General features: G+C 56.7%; 1 protein-coding gene across 3 annotated transcripts in view; it reads left to right on the forward strand.

Annotated features, from left to right (window-relative positions):
* Window positions 1–18,600, forward strand: part of RANGAP1 (Ran GTPase activating protein 1) — a 33,916-nt gene extending 15,316 nt beyond the window's left edge. For all 3 annotated transcript variants that reach the window (XM_079775838.1, XM_079775837.1, XM_079775836.1), the window contains exons 3-16: window positions 2,470–2,597; window positions 5,217–5,276; window positions 6,319–6,498; window positions 8,458–8,592; window positions 10,189–10,347; window positions 10,433–10,546; window positions 11,093–11,192; window positions 11,291–11,375; window positions 12,303–12,492; window positions 13,359–13,478; window positions 14,975–15,077; window positions 16,051–16,139; window positions 16,338–16,459; window positions 17,626–18,600. In XM_079775838.1, coding sequence (XP_079631964.1) covers window positions 2,470–2,597; window positions 5,217–5,276; window positions 6,319–6,498; window positions 8,458–8,592; window positions 10,189–10,347; window positions 10,433–10,546; window positions 11,093–11,192; window positions 11,291–11,375; window positions 12,303–12,492; window positions 13,359–13,478; window positions 14,975–15,077; window positions 16,051–16,139; window positions 16,338–16,459; window positions 17,626–17,695 — 1,655 coding nt within the window. In that variant the 3' untranslated portion in view covers window positions 17,696–18,600. The remainder of the gene's footprint in view (window positions 1–2,469; window positions 2,598–5,216; window positions 5,277–6,318; window positions 6,499–8,457; window positions 8,593–10,188; window positions 10,348–10,432; window positions 10,547–11,092; window positions 11,193–11,290; window positions 11,376–12,302; window positions 12,493–13,358; window positions 13,479–14,974; window positions 15,078–16,050; window positions 16,140–16,337; window positions 16,460–17,625) is intronic.
* The last annotated feature ends 3,828 nt before the right edge of the window (window positions 18,601–22,428 follow it).

Consider the following 22,428-nt stretch of genomic DNA (forward strand, 5'->3'; position numbering starts at 1 on the left):
CATTTCTGGTCTGTTTTTAAGTTTGGTGTAACTCCATTTGGATCGGAAACCAAGTGAGGGGCAACTCACGTGCGACCCCCACCGCCTCCTGTCCCTGCTCTTCCCATTTTGGTGCATTTCCGTCCGAGGTTGGTCTGTGGAAAGTACAGCACCTGTTTCTGTACTTCGGTCACTTGGGCAGCAGAGGCTGCTTCCCTTGGGGCCCTGGCACCTGCTGCCTTGCTTTCAGGGACTGCGTAAACATGCTTGACCTGGCCGTCCCTGGGAGTTAAGGGGCGCTCCCCTATGGAACTGGTCATTCACCCCTTGCACAGGCTGCTAGCCAGAGCAGTCACCCAGGAGAGGGGGGCAGGAAGGGGAGGGGTTAAGGAGCTTCTCTGCTGGGGGGCTGCTTGAAGCCCATGGTTGTCCACAGAGACAAGGGTAGAGGGGGAGCATGTAGGTTCGGTTTTGGAAAAGCAGTCTGAAGTGCAGCCTGCTAGTTTCCCTGAGCTCCTGAGCAATGTTGCTTCATTCCTTGAAACGTCAGCTTCCTCTTTTATACGTGGAGGCCCATACCTGTCCAGCCTTCCTGTCGAGAAGTGGAAGATGAATGCTGAGTCATTCGTTTTCTAGCGGTGTGACCTTGGTAGGCATTTACTTCCCCTCTCTGTCTTAATATATTCACATAAAATAGATGTAACGGTAGCCACCTCATTAGATGATGTGGGGAATGGAGGAGTCAGTGTGTGTAAAACGCACATGTTAGTGTGTTAAGTGCTTATCCGTAAGAGGTAGTGAGCAGAGGAGGTAGTGAGCAGAGGAGGTAGTGAGCAGAGGCAGAGCGAGCCCCTTTCCTCATGACCCAGTGTTAACTGGGAAAGCAGTGTTAACAAAGTCACCATAATGAGCAAGTTCATGTAGACGGGGTAACATTGTAGCAGGCTCCATAGGAGATGGGGCTGTGCTGCCTGTGAAGATTTGACCCTGTTGGGAGCTTAGCAAGGGCTTCTGAGGATGTGCAGCAGAGGGGAGACGGAGGGCAGACGGAGGGAGGCAGGGGTGTACGGAGGTCCCCAGCTTGGACAGCTCCGAAGGGACCTCCTTAGAGGTCGCAAGTTGAAACCTTTCTCAAGACCCTCTGTGGGCCCTAACCGGTTTGGCTCAGTGGATAGAGCGTCGGCCTGCAGACTGAAAGGTCCCAGGTTCGATTCCGGTCACGGGCATGTACCTTGGTTGTGGGCACATCCCCAGTAGGGGGTGTGCAGGAAGCAGCTGGTCGATGTTTCTCTCTCATCGATGTTTCTAACTCTATCCCTCTCTCTTCCTCTCTGTAAAAAACCAATAAAATGTTTTTATTTTTATTTTTTAAAAAGACCCTCTGTGGGCTTTGTAACCTGGAAGGTCAAGTTCAAACTTTTATCTCCCATATATATATATCTCCCATCTGTTCTCCACTATTTGTTTCATGTAACTAGTGTGTTTTGTTCAGATTGTAAAGTTAATACATGCACATTATAGAATACAGAAACATTGGAAGAAGGATAAAAACTCTATAACTTAATTATCACACAGCCCAGGGATATAACTACTGTTAATTTTTGTACATTTTTTTAGTCATTTGTTGCGCGTGTGTTTTTCCTAAACATAGCTAAGTTCCTTTTTCCTTTTTTAAAAAACAATTAGGATCATATTACAGATATTTTAAAAGCTACTTTATAACCTGAATCACTTATAATCCCACCACCTAGACATAACTGCTTTAACATTTGGTTTCTATCTTTCTGGACCTTGCTGTGTGAATGTGTATGTTTGTATGCTAAGATGCGCATACGAGAGAGAATACAAATAACATTTTTAAGGTGTTATCAGACCAAATACCATGGAATAACCTCATTTTTTACTTACCATCTAACATGAATATTTTCTAAGTCAGACGCCTGTGTCTCCATTCATAATGACATTAGTGTAAGTGTACTCCAATGACTTAATCTATCAACCTATCTGCTGTTGATGGACATTTCGGTTGTGTGGAGTTTTTCATCATCATAAAACAGCACAGTAATGAACACCCAAACATGAACAATGGAACACTCGAAAGCCTTCGTGCCATTGTTCCTGCTGGCCCTCTGACTTGGGTGCCGTTTTCCCACGTGGCCTGGTGCCCCCCTGTCCTGGGAGGCTCCATGCACACCACCCACTAGGTGTCCCAAGCTCTTTCTTTGCCTCAAGCAGCCAGTTGGTCTTTCCCTTGCTCCCAGGCCTTTTCACACATGCCTTGTTTTAACACTTGTTACAGAAAAATGGTCGGGGTAGCTGTGTCCCCTGCTAGACTGTGAGCCTGTGTGATGTTTGTGAGCCAGGGCCTGGCCCATGGTAGGCAGATCATAGCTGTAGGAACTTGAGTGACAAGGTAGTGTGTGGGCTCTCTCCCGCCTCGGCTGTTTGTGATTCCAAAAGTCTAAGATTCTCTTCTTTGGTCTTGGGCAGCCAAGGATGTGATTAAAGAGATTGAAGACTTTGATGGCTTAGAGGCTCTGCGCCTGGAGGGCAACACGGTGGGCGTGGAGGCAGCCAGGGTGATCGCCAAGGCCTTGGAGAAGAAGTCGGAGTTGAAGGTGAGCCCTGCAGGGGGACGAGCTACCCACAGGGGACTAGCTGGGGATGAGCTTCCACTCACACGGCCACAGACCTTCCCAGGCCCACGACCAGCTCCTGCCTCTGGCTTCCCCAGAGCACTCGGCCCTGGCCAGGGCCCTGCCCCTGCATGATGTGTCCATTCGGGTCCTCCAGCGGCGACACGGAGATGGTATTGGGAGTGTAGCGGGTTTATTGGGCTACACGTGTGAAGATAAAGGGGGAGGAGCAGAACTGGACAGGGCGAGCCTTCACCTGCACGGCAGCTCTGGCGCCTGTGAGGCGGGAAGGGCACAGAACCGGCTTGAGAACCTCCCTGCTCTCGCAAACGCCCAGCCTGCTCCAAGCAGAGGCTGCCCTGCCCTATAGGGAGTCTCGTGTTGGGCAGAAATGCCCGGCCTTAGCTTGGATGCCTCGGCGGCCGGCTGACTGCCCTCCTCACAGCTGATTGGCGGCCTCTTATGGGCTAGATCCAAGGGGTGACCCTCCTAGTGCGTCCCAAAGTGGGTGCCACTGAAGGCCAGTACTTCAAGATGCTCTTTGGGGAAAGTGGTTACCACGTTCAAATCATCGGGAAGATGCCGCGTGCTCTTTTTGCCGGGATCGGCGTGTATGAGTGTAGTAAGGCCCCAAAGAGTCCGGAGGGAAAGGGCCCTGCTTTGCAGGCGGAACGGCTCTTAGCTCATACAAGGCTGGGCTCGTGCTGGCCTCCGCTGCACGGTCACTGAATCCTCACAGCCACCAGGCAATAAAGAGTGTCCATTCTGGAAGTCAGGCAGCGGAGGCTCCGGGGGCTGAGTCATGGCTGGGGATCCTACTGCTGCTGAGCGGCCGAAGCATTTCGCACTCGTGCGTCCAGTGCTCCTCCCCGGGCTTGGGGAAAGGAAGGCATGCAGGGCTGGGGCCACGAGAGAAGCGGCGTGGACTTGTCTAGGGAGGGCTGGGCTGGTTTATGAAGTGGCCCCTGGGGCTTGTTTGCTCAGGAAGGTCACGGCCGGGTGAGCAGCCGGGCAGTGCTTGTGTCTATTCCCCTGTCCGGGAGGCCCTTCCTTGAGCAGAAGCCAGACATTTTCCTACAGAAGAGTTTAGCCCTTCCCGGTGGCTGGTGGCCAGTGGCCGGTGGCCTGGTCAGGAAGGGAACGGAGCAGATGCGGCCTGGGCCTGGAGGCTGCAGGAGCTGAGCTTTGGCTTCCAACCCCAGCACCACCACCTCCTTGCGTGACGTGGCCTTGCACTAAGCTCAGTGAGCCTGGGCTCCTTCATGAAAAGCTTTTCCTCCCTGAGAGGTGGTTGTGATGGCCAGGTGCAGGCTCATGTCATGAGAGCTCGGCCAGGGGCAGCGCTGTGTGCGTCTTGTCCCCTGTGCAAACCCAGTGCCGGAGTCACCCCGCCCCAGCATCGCGGGCCTGCTTCTGTGCAGGAAGGAGCCCAGGGTTGCGGCAGGGGCGGGGGAGCTGCCCTTGATGCCCACTGTGCTCTGGGCACATGCTGATGGGAGGTGTTATCTCCCCTGTTGTGACACTGCACAAGGTAGGTCGTGACAGAGGAGAAAAGTGGGGCCCACAGGTACACATCTCAGGAATTGGAGCCCAGCCTCCTAACTGCTCTGCTGCCACGTGAGATTGTGAGGCCTGAGGCCTTTTTCCAAGTCAGAGATGGGGATTGTCGGGCCTGGGTTCTGATCCTGGGGCCCGTTAAGTCAGAATCAGAACCCAGGCCATGTCTCAGCGTTCCCAGGTTTGGTCAGGAAAGGCCGGAGATGCCAGTGATATTTTAGATGGACACAGCGGCCAGAGTGGGAGGGGAGGGTTGTGCCCATGCATGGCGACTAAACTGCTGGCCAGCATAAGACCGGTGCTGTGGCCACCACTTCTGTGCCACTTACCTAGTATTTCCTCGAAATCAGCTCACTTTGAAGTAATTGAAAAGCACACCGATCCCTTCTGTAAATGGGGACGTGTTATCCTGTTCTGGGACACTTCACGCACACAATCCACAGGTGTCCCAACCCACAAGGCCACCCAAAGGCCCTGAGCCTCAGGTCTGCTCCTTTGCTCAGAAGGCAGACGAGTAAGAAGTGGGGAAGTGGGCAAGACCCTCCAGCCTCAAGGTGAACTTGCCTCCTGAGGTGGCAGGAGGGCTGAAAAGAGACTCAAAAAGAGGAACTTCCTTGCTGCTGGATCCCCCATTATTAACTTTTCTGTTCCTCCACCACCCAGTCATGTTCCACGTCGTTGCCCCCCAGCCCGTGTGGGGAACTGTATTAGAAAGGAGCACTTGGCCGTCTTGGTCCTGGTCCTGGTCCTGGTCCTGGTCCTGGTCCTGCCACTGCCCTGCCGTGGGGCCCGGAGCATCTCCTTTCTCTCACCCTGCTGTCCCCCCCACCCCTCCCAGAAGCCAGAGGGCTGGGCAGATCGGGGGTTTTCCTAACCTTTCTGCTGAGCCCCCATGGCCCTTGCGGGGTCTCCAGGTCCCACCAGCTTTGGCCAGAGCTGGTCCAGCTTTTCGCTGACTAAGCCCAAATGAAGAAGTCTTGTAGTGCTTGGTAGTATAAGTCCGCGAGGTGAGGTCTCAGCTAACTCTTCTTCCTCCTTTCAAAGCGATGCCACTGGAGCGACATGTTCACAGGGCGGCTGCGGTCTGAGATCCCACCAGCCCTGGTAAGTGAACGGGCCGCGCATCCCTCCCCTCTGGCACAGGACCCCTCGGCCATTCCAGGCCTTTCCCCTCTGGCCAGGACCCCTCGGCCATTCCCAGGCCGTTTTCTAACACCTTCTGGAGGCTCTGTCCTGTGGGTGACTGAGATGCTGACACGGAAGGCAGGCGAGCACAGCATCTGCCCTGCGTGTAATGCAGGGAAGGTGGAGCAGGCTCAGAGGGTTTGAGCAGCTCTGACTGCTTGAGGGTGAGAGGTCAATTGGGGCAGATTCCTAGGGCTGGGCCTCTTCCTGTGGATGGGGCAGCCAGAGACCAGTTTAGGCATTGTCTCTCCTCCCCCAGCCTCATTCTGCCCGGTCTTAGAGCCTCCTCTCCGCGCCCATTTCTCCTGGGGCACTGCAGGTACCCCATGGCTAGGAGGTTCCCAGGATTGCTCGGCATCTTTTTGCCACATCTGGTCCTGGGCAGAGGCTTCGGTCTCCTCTCCTCCGTCTCCCAACACACTGGACAGCAGCCTCCTCCTCGGGGCCCTCGATTGCTGTCTCACTCCTGGGTGGGCACTTGCCTCCAGCCTCCGTCTGCCCCTCACTCTGCCCTCCTCAGGTTTGGGGGCTGTTCCTTGCACATCCCTCTCCCACCTCAAAGCCCATTGCTCTCAGTCTCAAGTTCACAGCTCTTGGCCTGGCCTTCAAGGCTCTTGCCTGATCTGACACCTCATTTTCTTTCTAGCAAAACCCGATTCCCTTCTAGCCTCAGCCTCCCTGGAATCTACCAGCTGTTGCCCCAGCACATGCTGCTTTGTGCTTATGTCTCTGCTCATGTTTTTACTGCTGCCTGGAACCTCGTGTTTGATTGGCTGATTCTCATCCAGACTGAGTTCAAATGTTACCTTCTACAGGGAGCCTTCCCTGACCACATGACATGCACCAAGCCCCACTCCCCAGCAGAATTGGGAGCCCTCTGCCGGTTCTCACCAGCCTGAGTGCCCCCTGGCACAGAAGCAGCACCTGGTAGGACACTGACACGAGCTCCCTCTGTGCCCAGATCTCACTAGGGGAGGGACTCATCACCGCCGGGGCCCAGCTGGTGGAGCTGGACCTAAGTGACAATGCGTTCGGGCCTGATGGAGTGCGAGGCTTCGAGGCCCTGCTGAAGAGTTCCGCCTGCTTCACCCTGCACGAGCTCAAGCTCAACAACTGTGGCATGGGCATCGGTGGTGGCAAGGTGGGTGCAGGGGCCCCTCCTCCACCTCCCCGCTGCCCTTCACTCTCCTCCCTGCCCAGTCCCCTACTACACGTGCCTCCACCTGCAGTGTGTGCCCTGGCCACCCACCATCAGGGTTGGTTGGCCTGTTTTTCTCTTCAAAGGAGAAAGGCCTCAAAGGTGGCAGCCTGTGGCCAGTGGGGAGAGGAGATGGTTTGTGAAGGTGGGGTTGCCAAGCAACCATCCCAGTTCTTGTGTTGCTTGGCAACACAGGCAGTATTGCATACGTGCTCCGACTTGCTGGCTCTTCAACACGCACGGGTTTGGGTGTCCTGGGCCTGCTGTGCCCTCAGAGCAGTTGGCAGAGCCTCGTGAGGCCTGGCTGTGCATGTGGGGAAGGAGCCCAGAAAGAGAGGGCGCAACTCGCCTTTGTTCCTGGGCGCCCCGATGCTCCCCCATTCGCTGGTCAGCCCGCTGGTCCGTGTAGGAAGGCTCCTCTTTTCTTCTAGAACCTGCCCAGAGGGAGGAGGCTGTGTAGTCTCTTCTGGCTCCTTTCTGGCTCCTTTAGGCCCAGGTTCTAGAAGGACTAAGTGCCTCCCCTCACGTTCTGACCTAAAGTAGAACAGGGCTGGGATGCAGGAATGGACCGCGGTCGGGACCCCTTCCCTTGGAGGATGTGTTATGTGCATAACCCTAACTCACCTGCCCACAGTGACAGGTGGGTGACGCTGTCCCCACCTTCTCAGATGAGTAGACCTGGGCTTAGAGATCTTGGGCCGAGCGCACCAGGTAATGTGGGATTTGAATGTTCATCCAGCGGCCCTGTCAGAGCAGCAGGAAGACCTGCGTGATGCGTGCAGTGCTCCAGGCTGAGGACCAGAGCGGCCTCCCCTGCAGAGGGTGCCTGTTGCCCTGCCCCCTGGGAGAGGGATCAAGGGCCACGCTCCCCTGCTGTCCCAGGCAGCCCTCCCCCGAGCCTGATTGGGAAATAAGCTTGGGGTGCGTTATGACCTAACTAGATTTGAGTCAGCACAGAAATCAGGCCCAACCCTGCCTAGAGTGTGATGTATTGGGGGAGCCAGACTCATCCGTGTAAAATGCTTCCATTTTCCACCCTCACCTCACTCTGCTCAGGGAACGGAGGCTGAGAAGCTGCTCCAGGCACCACCCCAAGGACAGGAGAGACTGGGGTTCGGTTTTTGCTCCCAGCAGCGGAGACCCTGCTTTGTGTGGCTGCCTGGACACCGGCGTGTCTCAGACGGGCTCAGTGGGGCCATGTTCTCCTTGGCCGGCTCCCCTTAGATCTTGGGGAGCATGGAAGAGACACTGGAAGATTTGGGTCCTGTCCAGAGTCTGCCACTTGCTTAGCAACCGTAGGAACGTGTCTGTCCTTCCCTGAGCCTGAGTCGCTTCCGCTGGAAAGGGACTCCTGATGGTCCCCGCCTGAGAGAGGGCTTGCGACAGTAAAGTGGGTTAATTGTGAAACCCCTTCCCCGGACCTGGCTTCAAGTTGGCCACTTGGTGTTGGTCTCTCCTTCCCTCTGGGCCTTGGTCACCCATCTCTACCATGAAGCTAACCCCCAGGGTGGTGGGACCCGCACATGAAGCAATAGCTGTAAAAGCTCTTTGTAAATTATAGGGTGCTGGGCACATGGGAGAGGTGACCCTCAGCTTTTGAGCAGTTCTTCTTTTTAAAACATTTTGAGAGAGAAAGAGAAAATTGATTTGTTGTTCCACTTATTTATGCATTCGTTGGTTGTCTCTTGAATGTGCCCCGACCCGGGATGAACCCGCAAACCTTGGTGTTTTGAGACGATGCTCCAACCAACTGAGCTACCCGGCCAGGGCTTGAGCAGTTCTTTGTTCCTGTATCCACCACCAGTGGGTGGCATGGACATTGAAGACCCATTCAGTGACATTGCTGCCCTACTGGGAGAAGGGCCTCCTGCCTAGGCCTGGGCCTCTTACCTTCCCCCACAGATCCTGGCGGCAGCTCTGACTGAGTGTCACCGGAAGTCCAGTGCCCAAGGCAAGCCGCTGGCCCTGAAGGTCTTCGTGGCTGGCAGGAACCGTCTCGAGAACGACGGCGCCACTGCCTTGGCAGAAGCTTTTGGGGTGAGTGGGTTCTGCATGTCCTGGGGGTACCTCCCAGCTCTGGGACAGAGCTGAGACCTAAGCAAGGCGCTTCCCCGCCCGAGCCTGCTAGCTCATCCTACGCGGGCAGGTTCCTGTGTGTGTGTCTGAAAGTTGCACACACTCCACCCAGGTGAGCTGGCAGTGGCCCCGGGAGTGCTGCCCGAGAAGATGGTGAGGCTGCTCTGAGAGTCGGGGGCGTCTGCCAGGCGCAGAAGCAGGCGTGGTGATGCCGGAGCGGTGGGGTCAGCGTCTCCGGCCTCTAATGGGCAGGGCACAGACTGGCCCTTGAGACAGGGAGGTGGAAGGAGCGGTGGCCCAGGTGCCCCACCTCCTCCCCCAGGACACTGTGAGTCCCTGGTGGTGAGCTCCGTGAGAGGAACAGACCTGCCTCCACGCGGTCTGTGTCCCTCCTCTTAATTTAAACGTTTTCTTTGGCCAACAATATTCTATCTGCATTAATGGTACTGAGGCCAGAATAGTGTCCCCCACAGTCCTGCCCTGAGGGGTCTCCCTGCCGAAGCTCGCTGCCTCCAGTCAGAGTGGACGTGGCAGGGGAGCAGGGCCTGTGTCTGACTGGACCCCTGGCTGCCGGGGAGCCTTCCCCTCTGGAGCTGGAGGAGCAGGTTACCATCCTCGCAAAGGATGGCGCCTTCTCTGCACCCTCCCTCAGCCGCCGTCCCCCGTGCTGGGAGCGGGTACGTGGGGGGTGTGCTGGGCTGTCATCAGGTGTCCTCCGGGCCCTGTTACGGGGTTCTTAAACCAGCCAATGGGATCCCACTAGCCTGGATACAGCAGGGAGCCTTAGCACGTGGATGGGGGAAATCACATGATTTCATCATTAACATGGCTAAAGTATGACCTCACTTCCGTCAGGAATGTAAGTGGATGGTGAACACCATGACAGCGGAAGGATGGGGCTCTGGGGCACAGAGGGAGAGCACTGGACTGTGCTGGGGGACCCCGGAAACCTTCCTGGGGAGGAGGCGTCAGAATGAGAGCTGTAGAATGCATAATGGTCAGCCTGCCAAGCAAATGCCAACAAATGAGACAGAGTGTTCTGGCAGGGAGAATGGAGTGTCACAAGGTTTGGTTACAAAAGGGCCAGGTGCATTAGGGGAGACCCTCCTAACCCCCAAAGAGGGCGTGGCACGTGGGATACAAGTAGGGCAGGAGGGCCCAAGAAGGAAAGGCCCAGTGGGGCTGCATTATGCACAGAAGGGCCATGGTGACTGCCGAGCCAGAGTCCAGGGTTCTCACAGTGTGGAGGACATCTTACTAAGAAACTTGTGTTAGAGCTGTGTGACCCTGGGCAAGTCACTTAGCCTCTCTGATCCCTCGTCTTCTCTGTTTGTGGTGATCCTGATCCCAGGTAGGTCTCCCTCATGAGCTTGTGGAGAGGCTCAGGTGCAGCCATGTCCAAAAGCACGCTTTGAGGTCTGATCTGCCCAGAACATTCCCAGCAGCTCCTCCCCATGTCTGTAGTGCGGCCCTCCCGCCTGCTGGTTGTCGCTGGCATGGGCCCGCAGCTGGCACTCAGAGGCCCACCTCTCTGCCTTCTCCTTCCTGCCGCTGAAGGTCATAGGGACTCTGAAGGAGGTCCACATGCCCCAGAATGGGATCAATCACCCTGGCATCACTGCCCTGGCCCAGGCTTTCGCCATCAACCCCCTGCTGCGGGTCATCAACCTGAACGACAACACCTTCACTGAGAAGGGCGCTGTGGCCATGGCCAAGGTGAGGCGGGGGACACGGGGGTGACGTTGGCTCGGGGCCTGGGTGAGGCCTGCATCCTCACCCTGGCCCTCACTTCCTCCTGCAGACCCTGAAGGCCTTGCGGCAGGTGGAGGTGATCAACTTCGGAGACTGCCTGGTGCGCTCCAAGGGCGCTGTTGCCATTGCAGACGCCGTCCGCGGGGGCCTGCCCAAGCTGAAGGTGCCTCAGGGTCAGGGTTTCCCCCACTTGGTCGGGGATGGCAGAGGGTCTGGCACGTGGCAGAGGCACGTGGGCCTGGGTTCTTCTGCATCCTCCCTTGTGCCAGTGCCTTCTCCCCTTTGGACCACAGTTTCTTCTTTTAAAAACAAACCAACAAAAAACATTTTTATTGAGTTCAGAGAGGAAGGGAGAGGGAGAGAGAGACAGAACATCCATAATGAGAGACAATCATCGATTGGCTGCCTCCTGCATGCCCCCCACTGGGGATCATGCCTACAACCCATGACCACCTGGTTCATCGGTCAGCTCTCAACTTGAGCCACGCAGGCTGGGCAGTTTCTTGTTAAAATGGGGTCATAGTTGACTATATATAAACATCCTGGGTGCCTGGCACATCACTGGGTACGTGGCATTTCTGTTGGTGGTGTTCTGGCCATCTGGGGACGGAGCCTACCCTTCTCCCCTGGGGAAATGGAGGCTTCCGAGTGGGACCTGGTTCTCTGGCCCACGTTTCTGCCGGCCACCACCCCTTCCTCTTATTTTTAGGAGCTGAACTTGTCGTTTTGTGAAATCAAGAGAGATGCTGCTCTGGCTGTGGCTGAGGCTGTGGCAGACAAGGCTGAGCTGGAGAAACTGGACCTCAATGGTAAGTAGTGGCGGTGGCCTCAGCACAGGCCTGCGGTGGGTCTGACCCTGACCCTGACCCTGACCCTGACCCTGACTTCCCCCCCTCTCCCCGAGCAGGCAACGCCCTGGGAGAAGAAGGCTGTGAGCAGCTCCAGGAGGTTCTGGACAGCTTCCACATGGCCCAGGTGCTGGCGTCCCTCAGGTGCGGCTCTGGGCGCGTAGGGACTCCTTCCTTTTATCCATTCCATAAACATTGGCTGAGGCTCTGTTAGGCGCCAGGTGCTGTGCTAGGGTTAGGGATGTGAAAATACAACCGTGAAGGTGCCACTTCATTCTAGTGGGGAGGGGGTCCAGGATAGTCACGTTATTATTACACGTTCAGCAGAGGGAGAAAGGAGGGCTGGGGGGATGTCCCCTTTAGAGCAGGGCGCTGGGGAGAGCTCTGAAGGGATGACGGCTGGTCTGATGCTCACGGATAAGGCAGGGCAGCCAGCATGAGGCCGGGGTGGCGACTAGAAAGGGAGGGACTGATGCAGGAGGGTGGGGGTTCTGGGTTTGCAGAGCCCACTGGAGGCGGGGGGGGGGGGGGGGCTCCTCCAGTAGATAGCACCCTTTCCCTCCGCCCCTGTAACCTCCAAGTTGGCTTCATTCACTGTCATCCTCAGTCACTGCTAGAGCTCTGCTGCTGCTAGAACGTGGGGACTCGATGGGCTCAAGGCTCAGGGTCCAGGGGAAACAGAACAGCTGTCCTTGGGGCAGGACTTCCCCCCCCCCCCCGCCATCAGCCCTCCCCCAGCTGGGGCTTCTTATGGTCAGCAAGATATAGGTGGCACGGCCCTGGGCATCTCAGCCTGGGCAGTGTTCCTGCCAGACCCTGGGCCCCTGAGACCGTTCTCTTCCTCCCCTGTGTTCCCCCAGTGGGTCTGGGGGCTCTTTTGACAGGAACGAGATCTGATTCTCAGCATGGGCTTCCCTGGGTGCTGAGCTATGAGTGACCGGCTCCCTGGTGACCCACTTGCCCGCCCTGAGAGCAGCTGCGCAGCTGGGGTCTGTGGGTTCAGAGCCAGGCCTCAGAGCCAACATGGGCCATGGGCTGGGAGGGTCTGCTTTAGCCAACTCCCGTCTGCAGTGATGATGAGGGTGAAGATGAGGATGAGGAGGACGAGGAGGAAGAGGAAGGAGAAGAAGAGGAGGAGGATGAAGATGAAGAGGAGGAAGAAGAAGAGGAAGAGGAGGAGGAGGAGGAAGAGTCACAGCAGGAAGGGCAAGGAGAGGAGTCATCCACACCGTCAAGGAAGATTCTGGACCCTAACAGTGGGGTGAGTTCCTCATCGTTTGCCAGGATCAGAGCCCGGGCCCCTGACCGTGAAATCCTGAGACAGCTTCCCGGGGCCACAGGGCAGGCGCGGAATCCGCTTGAACACAGAGGCCATGAGCTATTTTTGCTATGTTTGTATTGAGCCCAGTATAGATGTGTCCACTTAGAAATTACAGCATATGTAATGTTGCTATGCTATGTATAAGACATACATAAGTATTTCTAAAAGAATAAGAATAGAGAGAATTTTCCCACCCATCAGTGGGTTATCTTGGTGACCTGGAGGGACAGCCCCATCCCATAGGCTGGCTGGGACATGACCCAGCTGGGCACGTGGTGCCGTCCTTGGCCAGGAGGCTGGTGGAGCCAGGGCTGCCATGTCCTGATTCACTGATCCTGTTCCCTCATAGGTTCCCCATAAAGCTTCTGGAGAACTTTGGGGTGGACAAGGATCCCCTACTCTTGTTGAATTTGGCGTTCCTAGTTTTATGGAAGCATTTCAGCCAGCCCGCGGCAGTTTTAGTTTTTCTCTGGGCACCGCTGGTGCTCACTAGCAGTGCTTATTCGGGCCCGGCTCCATCCAGTTCTGGTGGGTCCACGTTAGGGCCCACATGCCTCTTGAGTCATGTCTGGGGCATGTCATGTCATGGCGAGGACCCACTTGGTCTTGAAAGGCTCTTGGAGTCCGATGGAGGTGGCTTGTCCCAGCTCAGAGGCTTGAGTGCTGGGAGCCAGTGTGTGGGCTCTGCCCTTGGGGAAGTGCACATGAGTGGCAGGAAGAATTCCAGACTCTGAGCCGTGATTGGCTCATGTTCTGGGTGAGGACTCGGTTCAGACCTTACAGTGCTGCCTGTGCCACCCATCCAGGACCCAGCTCCCGTGCTGTCCTCCCCGCCTCCCGCTGATGTCTCCACCTTCCTGGCCTTCCCCTCCCCTGAGAAGCTGCTGCGCCTGGGGCCCAAGAGCTCCGTGCTGATAGCCCAACAGGTGAGAGTGCCGGGCCCGCCGAGCAGAGCTGCCAGAGAGAAGGGACGAGCTGAGCGCGGGACTGGGAGGGGCGGATGACAGCGGGAAGGGGCTGCCAGGGTTCCTTTTGTACGTAGACGCGTAAATGAGTGTGGCGTTGTCACAAGGCAGAATGCAGACGAGCGGGCGGGCCTGCCGCACTTCAGGCGACTGGAATTAAGGAGTGTGTTCTCTTACACACACCTAGCCCTAGGCTTCCCTCTGCATGTTCTGTACGACCAGCTGCTTCTAGAACAATCTGCTGCCCAGGACTCCTGTGGCCATCCATCTCATGTATATTGCTGGCAGGCTGCCCTAGCTCTGGCCTCACTTGTTGGCTGGTTAGTGGGTTCGGTCGTTCATTTTCTTTCCCTCATTCATTCTGAGGTGATTATCAAGCACCTCCTGTCTGCCGGGCACTGTTCTGATACCTGGGCATGGTTTTATTTAACGCTCTTGGCAACTAGAAATGGAGACCTGTTACTTTTACTGTACAGATGAAAAAACTGAGGCTCAAAGGGGGTGAGTGAGCTGAAACCGGATTGGCTCAGTGGATAGAGCGTCGGCCTGCGGACTCAAGGGTCCCAGGTTCGATTCCGGTCAAGGGCATGTACCTTGGTTGGGGGCAAATTCCCAGCAGGAGGTGTGCAGGAGGCCACTGATCATTGTTTCTCTCTCATCGATGTTTCTAACTCTCTATCCCTCTCTCTTCCTCTCTGTAAAAAATCAATAAAATAAAATAATAATAATAATAATAATAATAATAATAATAAAAGAGGGTGAGTGATAAATACCGTAAAAGGGGCTCACTCACTCTAGCTGGTTTGGCTCAGTGGATAGAGCATCGGCCTGCCGACTGAAGGGTCCTGGGTTTGATTCCGGTCAAGGGAACATGCCCCAGTAGGGGGTGTGCAGGAGGCAGCCGATTAGTGATTTTCTCTCATTGATGTTTCTATCTCTCTCTCCCTTCCTCTCTGAAATCAATAAAAAAAATATATATTTTTAAAAATGGGCTGGCTCACAGCTGGCTTGGCTGATTTCCTTGTTTTATTGTTTTTGTTTTGTTTGTTCATGATAAGTGAGATTATATAATGTAAACCTGTTTGTGGCCCACCTTTTCATCGGCTACGGTTCACCGTTTTCCTGTCAGTAAAACTCTCCTGTGCCCTTTGCCCAGTGAGCAGATGGAGCAGTTAGGCAGTCCCCGGTTTCTGGACGTTTGCGTTGTTTCTACTTTTCTCGTTATCGGTAAAGTTGAGGTCACTTCGTTGCGTGGGCATGTTGTCTGCACCGGGGATTGTTCAGGTTAGATCATGAGAAGGGATCAGTCACAGGGTGACGATGGCTGCTTCACTCACTCTGTGTCTGGCCCACCTGCCTGGGCCAGGTCCACGCCAGGCTCTGCGGGGACCGTGTGGGCCAGGCAGGACCTGGGGCCCTGGCCCCTTGCTGACCAGCCACTGTCTCTGTGTCCTCAGACCGACACCTCTGACCCAGAGAAGGTGGTCTCCGCCTTCCTGAAGGTGTCCTCTGTGTTCAAGGATGAAGCCGCCGTGAGGACGGCAGTCCAGGACGCAGTAGGTAACGTGGGGTGTGGGACCTGGGTGGGCCTGCCTCTTCGCTGCTCCAGGCATGGGGCGTTCCCAGTGACTTGGATCCCCCTCCAGCACTAACTGCTCTCGGCCCCTCCCACCTGTTCCTCTGGGGTTCTCGCTGGAGGCGCTCCTCTCTGGTTTTTGTAAATGGGGAGGCAGAGGCCTTTCCCAGGCCGGCTCAGCTCCATGTATTTAGAACTCAGGCCGGGACAGCCGCACAGAAGACCAGCCGGCCACAGCCCAGGGCCCTGGGGTCGCACTGCTCTCGGAGGGGGGTGTGAGGACAGAGCCTTTGCGCACGTGTCCTCTCCACCTGCAGGTTCCCCTGCTTCCTTCATATCTTTCCCAGGCTTTCCGGGACCTCTGGTCCCCCTCCCCCAAGCCCTGTCATGAGTTCCCTCTCCCACCTGGTTCTGTTACCTCCATCAACCTCCCACCTTGTCAGCGAGTGTCTGGGGTGGTCCAGGTCCTGCTAGGCAGACGAGAGGAAGGGCCTGCATGTGAGGGGCACAGCACGCGGAAAGGGCAGCATTGAGGCAGGAGGGTGGGTGAGAGCCAGGTGGGAGTCTCCAGGTCTCCTCCCTGAGAGCCCAGCCCCGTTGGTGAGGACAAGTTACCCAAATGGTTTCCCTGAGCAGCCCAGCACAGACGCGAGTGGCCACAGCGATCTCCGCAGGCCCTCGGCCACTCTCGTCCCGTCTCCCTGTCCATCTCCCTCGCCTCCACAAAGTGGCCGAACCCTTACTTCACCTCCACCCTAGCGGTGCGAGTCCCCGAGCCCATTTCACGTGAGGGGCCAGGACAGGGAAGGGCCACGATGTCACAGCCGATAGAGCTAGCCCTTCCCGGTGCCGCTGTGCCCTCGGCAGGACTGGCTTGGGGAAGGGCTGATGCCCTTGGGCCCGTGGCCAGGCCTTTGCTGCAGGGGGCGCTCTGCCCACGCTGCTTCTGCCTTGCAGACGCCCTGATGAAGAAGGCCTTCGGCTCATCCTCCTTCAACCCCAATGCCTTCCTCACCAGGCTCCTCATCCACATGGGTCTGCTCAAGGTGCGCTGGGAGGAGCGGTGGGAGGGGCGGAGGGAGTGTCCCACGGGAGTCCTGCAGGGGCCGGCCCCCCACACCGTCCCGGGCTTGGCTCTGCTTCAGCACCTTGGCCGTGGGGCTCTGAGCGGCACTGGGTGGTGGAGACCCTGGGCCCCAGGGGACCTCATAGCTCACCTGCTGCTCCGTGTGTTCCCCTTACAGAGTGAAGACAAGGTCAAGGCCATTGCCAACCTGTACGGTCCCCTGATGGCACTGAACCACATGGTGCAACAGGACTACTTCCCCAAGGCCCTCGCTCCCCTGCTGCAGGCATTTATGACCAAGTGAGTGTGTCCACGGCGGCGCCTGCGCTCCGCCGAGGCTTCCCTGGGCTGCCACTCGGCTTGTGAGAGGCCCTCGTGCCTCCCAGGCTCTTGGCATTCATGTTTGGGTCTCGCTTCTCCTGTGACCACCACTTCTGAGGCCTCCTCCCTGGGCCCAGCTGAGGACACAGGACTCAGGGACAAAGCCTCTCCTTAGAGAGACCGAGGACGTAGCGCCCCGTTTTCCAGAGGGGAACCCAGTCAGTCAGGAGCTTGCCCACACCAGCGCTCAGCGACGTCCCTCGAGCAGTTCTGTGTCCACTCTCATAGCAGCCTAGGCCACCGGCTGTGAAAACCTTGGCCTTGGCCTGGAGGATCCTGGGGCTGGTGGGTGCTGGCCAGTCAAGTAATGAAGAGCCTCCGGGTCCTGTTGGGGCCCACTATGAAGAGGGGGAGGTTGTCCCCTGTCCTCATGGAGGCCTCAGGCCTCAGTCTCCCCCTATGACCGACCAAGGTTGTCTCCAAGGGCTCTGACCAGCCACACTGCCAGTGAATCCAGTGCCTTGGGGGAAAGGGGTGGGATAGGGGGCCCACCCCCACCCGCCTGTGCATCTCCTTTGAAAAGTCGCCATGAACTGAATCCGGGTGGATGGGGTTCCGGGTGGGAGTGAGTGAGACGAGGCTGGAGAGGTAAGTACAGCTTATTACAGTATCACGGGCCTTGAAGTCTGAAGCAGCATGGCATCAAGCAAGGATCTTAAAAGAGCAGTGACACCAGCAGATAAGCCCCACTGGCCGCAGTGGAGAGAGGGACTGGGGGAGACTGAGGAGACAGGGGACAACCGAGAGCTGTGCGCCGCGTCCTAACACCGGCCATGTGGCCGCTGAGCGCCACACGGTCAGCACGCTGAGGCGGCTCAGGAGCACTGCCTTCCACAGACTTAGTGAGAGCGTGGCAGGGCAAAATACACCGATAGTTCACCTATTTCATTCATCTCACAGTAATTATATATTGAAAGGATAATATTTTGCATCCACTGGGCTAAGTAAAATATATTATGAAAATTAAAAAAAGAAAAGTCCTTGTGAAAATGAGCAGAGTGGAGTCAGCACATTTCTAGCCACAGAAATGGCCCCACGCTCTGCTGCCACCTGAGCTCCCGGCCCACAGGTGCCTTTCCCCGCAGGCCCAACGGCGCCCTGGAGGCCTGCTCCTTCGCACGCCACAACCTGCTGCAGACGCTGTACAAGGTCTAGACCTGGACACGAGGCGGCCTCTCCTCGACCCTCAGCCTGGACCAGTGACTTGGGAAGGGACTCGGATGAAGGACTCTGGCCGGAGGCAGGGAGGGTCTTTGTTGCGTGTGTCGTGCTGGTCCGAGTATGTGTGTCGGTGTGGTATGCGTGCCAGTGTGTGCTTCCTGTCGGGATTTGGGTTTTTAACGTCTCCCTGCTGGGCTGGCCCTGGTCCGCTGGAGGGGAGCTGGCCCAGGAGAAAGGGCTGTGAGCTGCGAGCTGCTCTGCCATTAAATTCACCGCCATCTGAGGGCGCTCTGCTGGTCTGTGCCTCAGGCTCAGGGCCTGTGGCTGTTCCCACCACTTTGCCTTCCTTACCCTCGGGCTGCACCAGAGCCCCCACGTGCTGTCCCCCCCCTCTGGGCTGTGACTCGGCTGCATTTCTCACTGCCTGGGCCTCTGCTTCCTGTCACCAAGCCCTGGCCCTGCAGCCACCGCAGTCCCCCCGTCCATCCTGCTGTGCCCACCCCTCCCCTGAGAGGCAGAGACGGCCGGGGGGGAGCCCCGGGGTGGTCAGCAGAGGGCCAGGGCCTGGTGCCATGCCATGTGGACAAGACAAAAAGCCAGCGGGCAGACACCAGAGGGTCCTGGAGTAGAAGATGCCCGACGGCGCTGGCTCTGGACTCGGAGGAGATGTCAGTGCCTGGCCTGGAGGGGCACCTGGACAGGCCACACCTGTTCTCCAGCCGGGGGGGCGGGGCGAGGGCCGGGCCGGGCCCACTGCTGCCTGAGCTGCTTACTGAGCTCTTAGAGGACGGGGCGGGCAGGGGCTGGACCGGCCAGCGATGCCCCTCAGCCGTCCTGTTCCCTTCGTGCTCTGTGTCAGGGCTGTGCCTGAGGCTTCATAATAAAGTCGTGTGACAACCCTGGAGACTGAGAAGCTTCCCCGCGGAAGGGGGACTGGAAAAGTTTTTTGGGGGGGTGGGAGGGGGCATTCGGGGCCTCAGCACCTGGCGCCCCACCTCAGTCTGAAGGGGCAGTCATTCCTGCCCAGGAGTCCCCGTGCCAGCCTCCATCACCCAGGGCAGGTCTCCCACCACGGCCCGTTGCGTCGTCCTTGTGGGCACGCCAGCGCCCAGACAGCCTCCCCCTCGGCCTGATTCACCTGCCGGCTCCATGCCACCCTCCCCTCTGAGCACAGCGCCCCCGGCCCCGGCATTGCTCCATCTGTGGGCCCGGCTGGGCTGGACACTGCCACTTCGCCGCAGGCTCTGCGCCTGCAGTCAGGACCCCCAGGCTGGCCAGCGAGGTCACTTGACAGGGTCGGGCCTGGCGGGGAGCCCCGGAGGACGTTTGGCTGTGGGGCCTGGGATAGAGGACACCTCCCTGGAGGTTCTTTCCTGCCGTTGCCACGTGGGGGAGGACAGGCCCGCAGACCCTCCTCCCCTCACACCCCAGAGAGCAGCGTTCCTGGCGGTCCCCTGGGTGAAGAGGTCCCTCTGAGTTTTCTGACGGGCAGATTTCCTGCTGGCTGTGGGCCGCTCGAGTGACCTTTGCCAGGTGGGGAGGAGCAGGGTGCTGGGCTCTGTCTCGGGCTCTGGAGCTGCAGGCTGCCTTTGGGGGGCTCCCAGGCCAGTGCAGACCGACAATTGTGGCCCATCGTGGGGACAGTGGCTGTGAGGACAGGGAAGCTCCAGAGTTAGGGATGCAAGAACAGTTTTGAGGTTCAAACAGGACTTCTCACAGGCGACATTGACGGGCGGAGAAACAGGCTCGAGGCTGAGGAGGGCCTGTCCGAGGGTCCCTGGCCTGGCTGGCCCTCCCTCTAGGTCCCAGGAGTGCAGGCTCTGACTGCCCAGCCCTCCTCAGACCAGCTCAGCTGTGGGCACCCCGCACCGGCTGCAGGTTCGGGACAGCGCCGGGTCCTGAGAAAGCCGCAGCTTTGGGGTTTCCCCCGAGCTCCAGCCAGCCCCAAGATGGCAGAGGCTGCAAGCCCGCAGCACCGTGATTGGGGGTCTGCAAGGTCACAGAAGCTCGGGCCTGGGATCCCCCGTGTGAAGGGCCTGCTCAGCACCAGGCTGTCCCCACTAAAGGGAACACAACCTCTGGCTCGGGGCCAACCCACCAATTCCATTCTGAAACTCGGGCTGGGAAAGCCCGGGAAGGTGGTCAAGGGTGCCCCTAGCAGCCCAGCCTGATGGCAGGAGCCAGTGTCGGGAAAAGGATCAAAGGCGAGGCGGCCAGTGGGAGCGTCCACGGTGAAAACGTGTCCGCTAGGTAGGAGCATACCACGCAACCACAGGTGAGGCCGTGGCAGTGCTGCGTGAAGGAAATCTCAGGGCAATACATTAGCAAGTTCACGTGTGTTCAGGCATCCGTATGTATGTGACGATGCTGTTATCAATAAAAAGGGCACTAAACCCAGCATTCACAATAGGACTTAGTCTGGGAAAGGCAGGGGACGGGGGGACGGTGGGGTGCAAGCACCAAGCATTCCAAGTGACCCAAGTCCACCCACCTAAGAGCCACAGTCTTCAAATGGGAATAGGACACAGAGAGCATGTGTTTTGGACACGGAAAAAGCTTAAAACATGGGACCTCTGCCTGCGTGATGGGAAATACCATGAAAGTGAAGACAAGGTGAGAGGGGAAGGACCTGGCACATGCAGAGCATAGAACAAGGACTAGTGCTGAGAATACACACCCACTGTGTGGAGGACTTACAGAAGGGAATGCTGGGTGCTCTCTAAAAATGAACAAATTAAAAACCACCACGGGTGAATCTCACCGGCTAAACGTTGAGTGAAGAAAGCCGGCCATAGAGGGTGTGCACTGACTCGGTTGGTAGGGGGTTTGCTGAGTGAAACAGCACATGCAGAGGCTGTGTGTGATGTGGCACTATTTCTGCTTAAAAAAGAAACAAAGCTGAGCTGGTGTGGCTCAGTGGTTGTGCATTGACTTATGAGCCATGAGGTCAGTCCAATTCCCGGTCAGGGCACATGCCCAGGTTTTGGGCTCGATTCCCAGTAGAGGGTGTGCAGGAGGCAGCAGATTGATGATTCTCTCTCATCATGGATGTTCCTCTCCCTCTCTCTCTGAAATCAGTAAAAATAAAAAGTGCCCTAGATGGTTTTGCTCAGTGGATAGAGTGTCGGCCTGTAGACTGAAGGGTCCTAGGTTCGATTCTGGTCAAGGGCACATGCCTGGGTGGGGGACTCAATCCCCAGTAAGGGGCATACAGGAGGCAGCCAGTCAATGATTCTCTATCATTAATATTTCTATTTATCTCTCCCCCTCTCCCTTACTCTCTGAAATCAATAAAATATACATATATATTTAAAAATTAAGTCAATTGAAATAATGAAAAATGCAATTTCATGTTTGCTATGGTCTGGATCCGTGGTCGGCAAACTGCGGCTCGCGAGCGACATGCGGCTCTTTGGCCTCTTGAGTGTGGCTCTTCCACAAAATACCACGGCCTGGGCGAGTCTATTTTGAAGAAGTGGCGTTAGAAGAAGTTTAAGTTTTAAAAATTTGACTCTCGCCGAAACCGGTTTGGCTCAGTGGATAGAGCGTCAGCCTGCAGACTGAAGGGTCCCAGGTTTGATTCCGGTCAAGGGCATGTACCTTGGTTGCGGGCACATCCCCAGTGGGGGGTGTGCAGGAGGCAGCTGATCGATGTTTCTAACTATCTCTCTTCCTCTTCCTAAAAATCAATAAAATATGTTTAAAAAATTATATTTAAAAAAAATTGGCTCTCAAAAGAAATTTCAATCATTGTACTGTTGATATTTGGCTCTGTTGACTAATGAGTTTGCCGACCACTGGTCTGGATGAACTATTTCCTTTAAAAATGCAACTGTGTTGCTCAATGGTTACAGCATTGGCCCTCGAACCAAAGGGTTGCAGGTTTGATCCCCGGCTATCTTTCTCCCCTTTCCTTCTCCCCCTACCTTCCACTCTCTCGAAAATTCAATGGAAAAAATACTCAAGTGAGATTAACCAAAATAAACAAACAAAAACGCATGTTTCCAAGCAGGTAATTATTTGTATATTTTTGCAACATTGTAGCAACACACTTGGAAGTAACAGAAATTAATGGGTAAGTAAAGTTGATACATTTATACCGGGAAATACTATACAGCTGTCAAAATGAATGAGTATGGCTAAGAATCAATTTGGATAGCTTACAATAATTTGATATTGAGTGGGGAAAAAACATTGAAGAATGTTGTATGTATGGTATTGAACAATGTAGGTAAATGTATAATCACAAACGGAAAAGACAGTTAACCATTCTTAAGCACCCACTATGTGCCAGGTGCCTAATTTAATGCCCACAGGAACCCCCCGAGCTAGTTACTAATTATGGTTTCTCCTCACAGAGTAGGAAACAGGCTCGTGAGGCACAGCCCCACCCAGGACCCCACAGCTGGAGGTCCCTCAGCCCCTCCAGGCCCCTCCCTGCCGGGCCCCCCGGGACTTGGCTGCCCAGGCCCGGCCTGCAGGCCTGGGCCGGAATCCTGAGCTGGCGCTGGACGGGAGGCCTTGTAACTCCAGCCGCTGCTCCCGCCCCTGCCCGCCCCTCCTTCACCTCAGCCTCTGCTGGGCTGCCCACAATGCCTCCCATTCAGCCCTGTCCCCACTGCCAGGCCTGCTGGCGGGGAGGGGGCTCCTGCCAGCATCCAGACAGGGACAGACGCAGCCTTCCCTTGTGCTGCTGCTCTTCCAGGCTGGACTGCCTGTGAGACGGC

This window comes from Cnephaeus nilssonii (genome assembly GCF_951640355.1).
Source record: "Cnephaeus nilssonii genome assembly, chromosome: 6".
NCBI lineage: Eukaryota > Metazoa > Chordata > Mammalia > Chiroptera > Vespertilionidae > Cnephaeus > Cnephaeus nilssonii.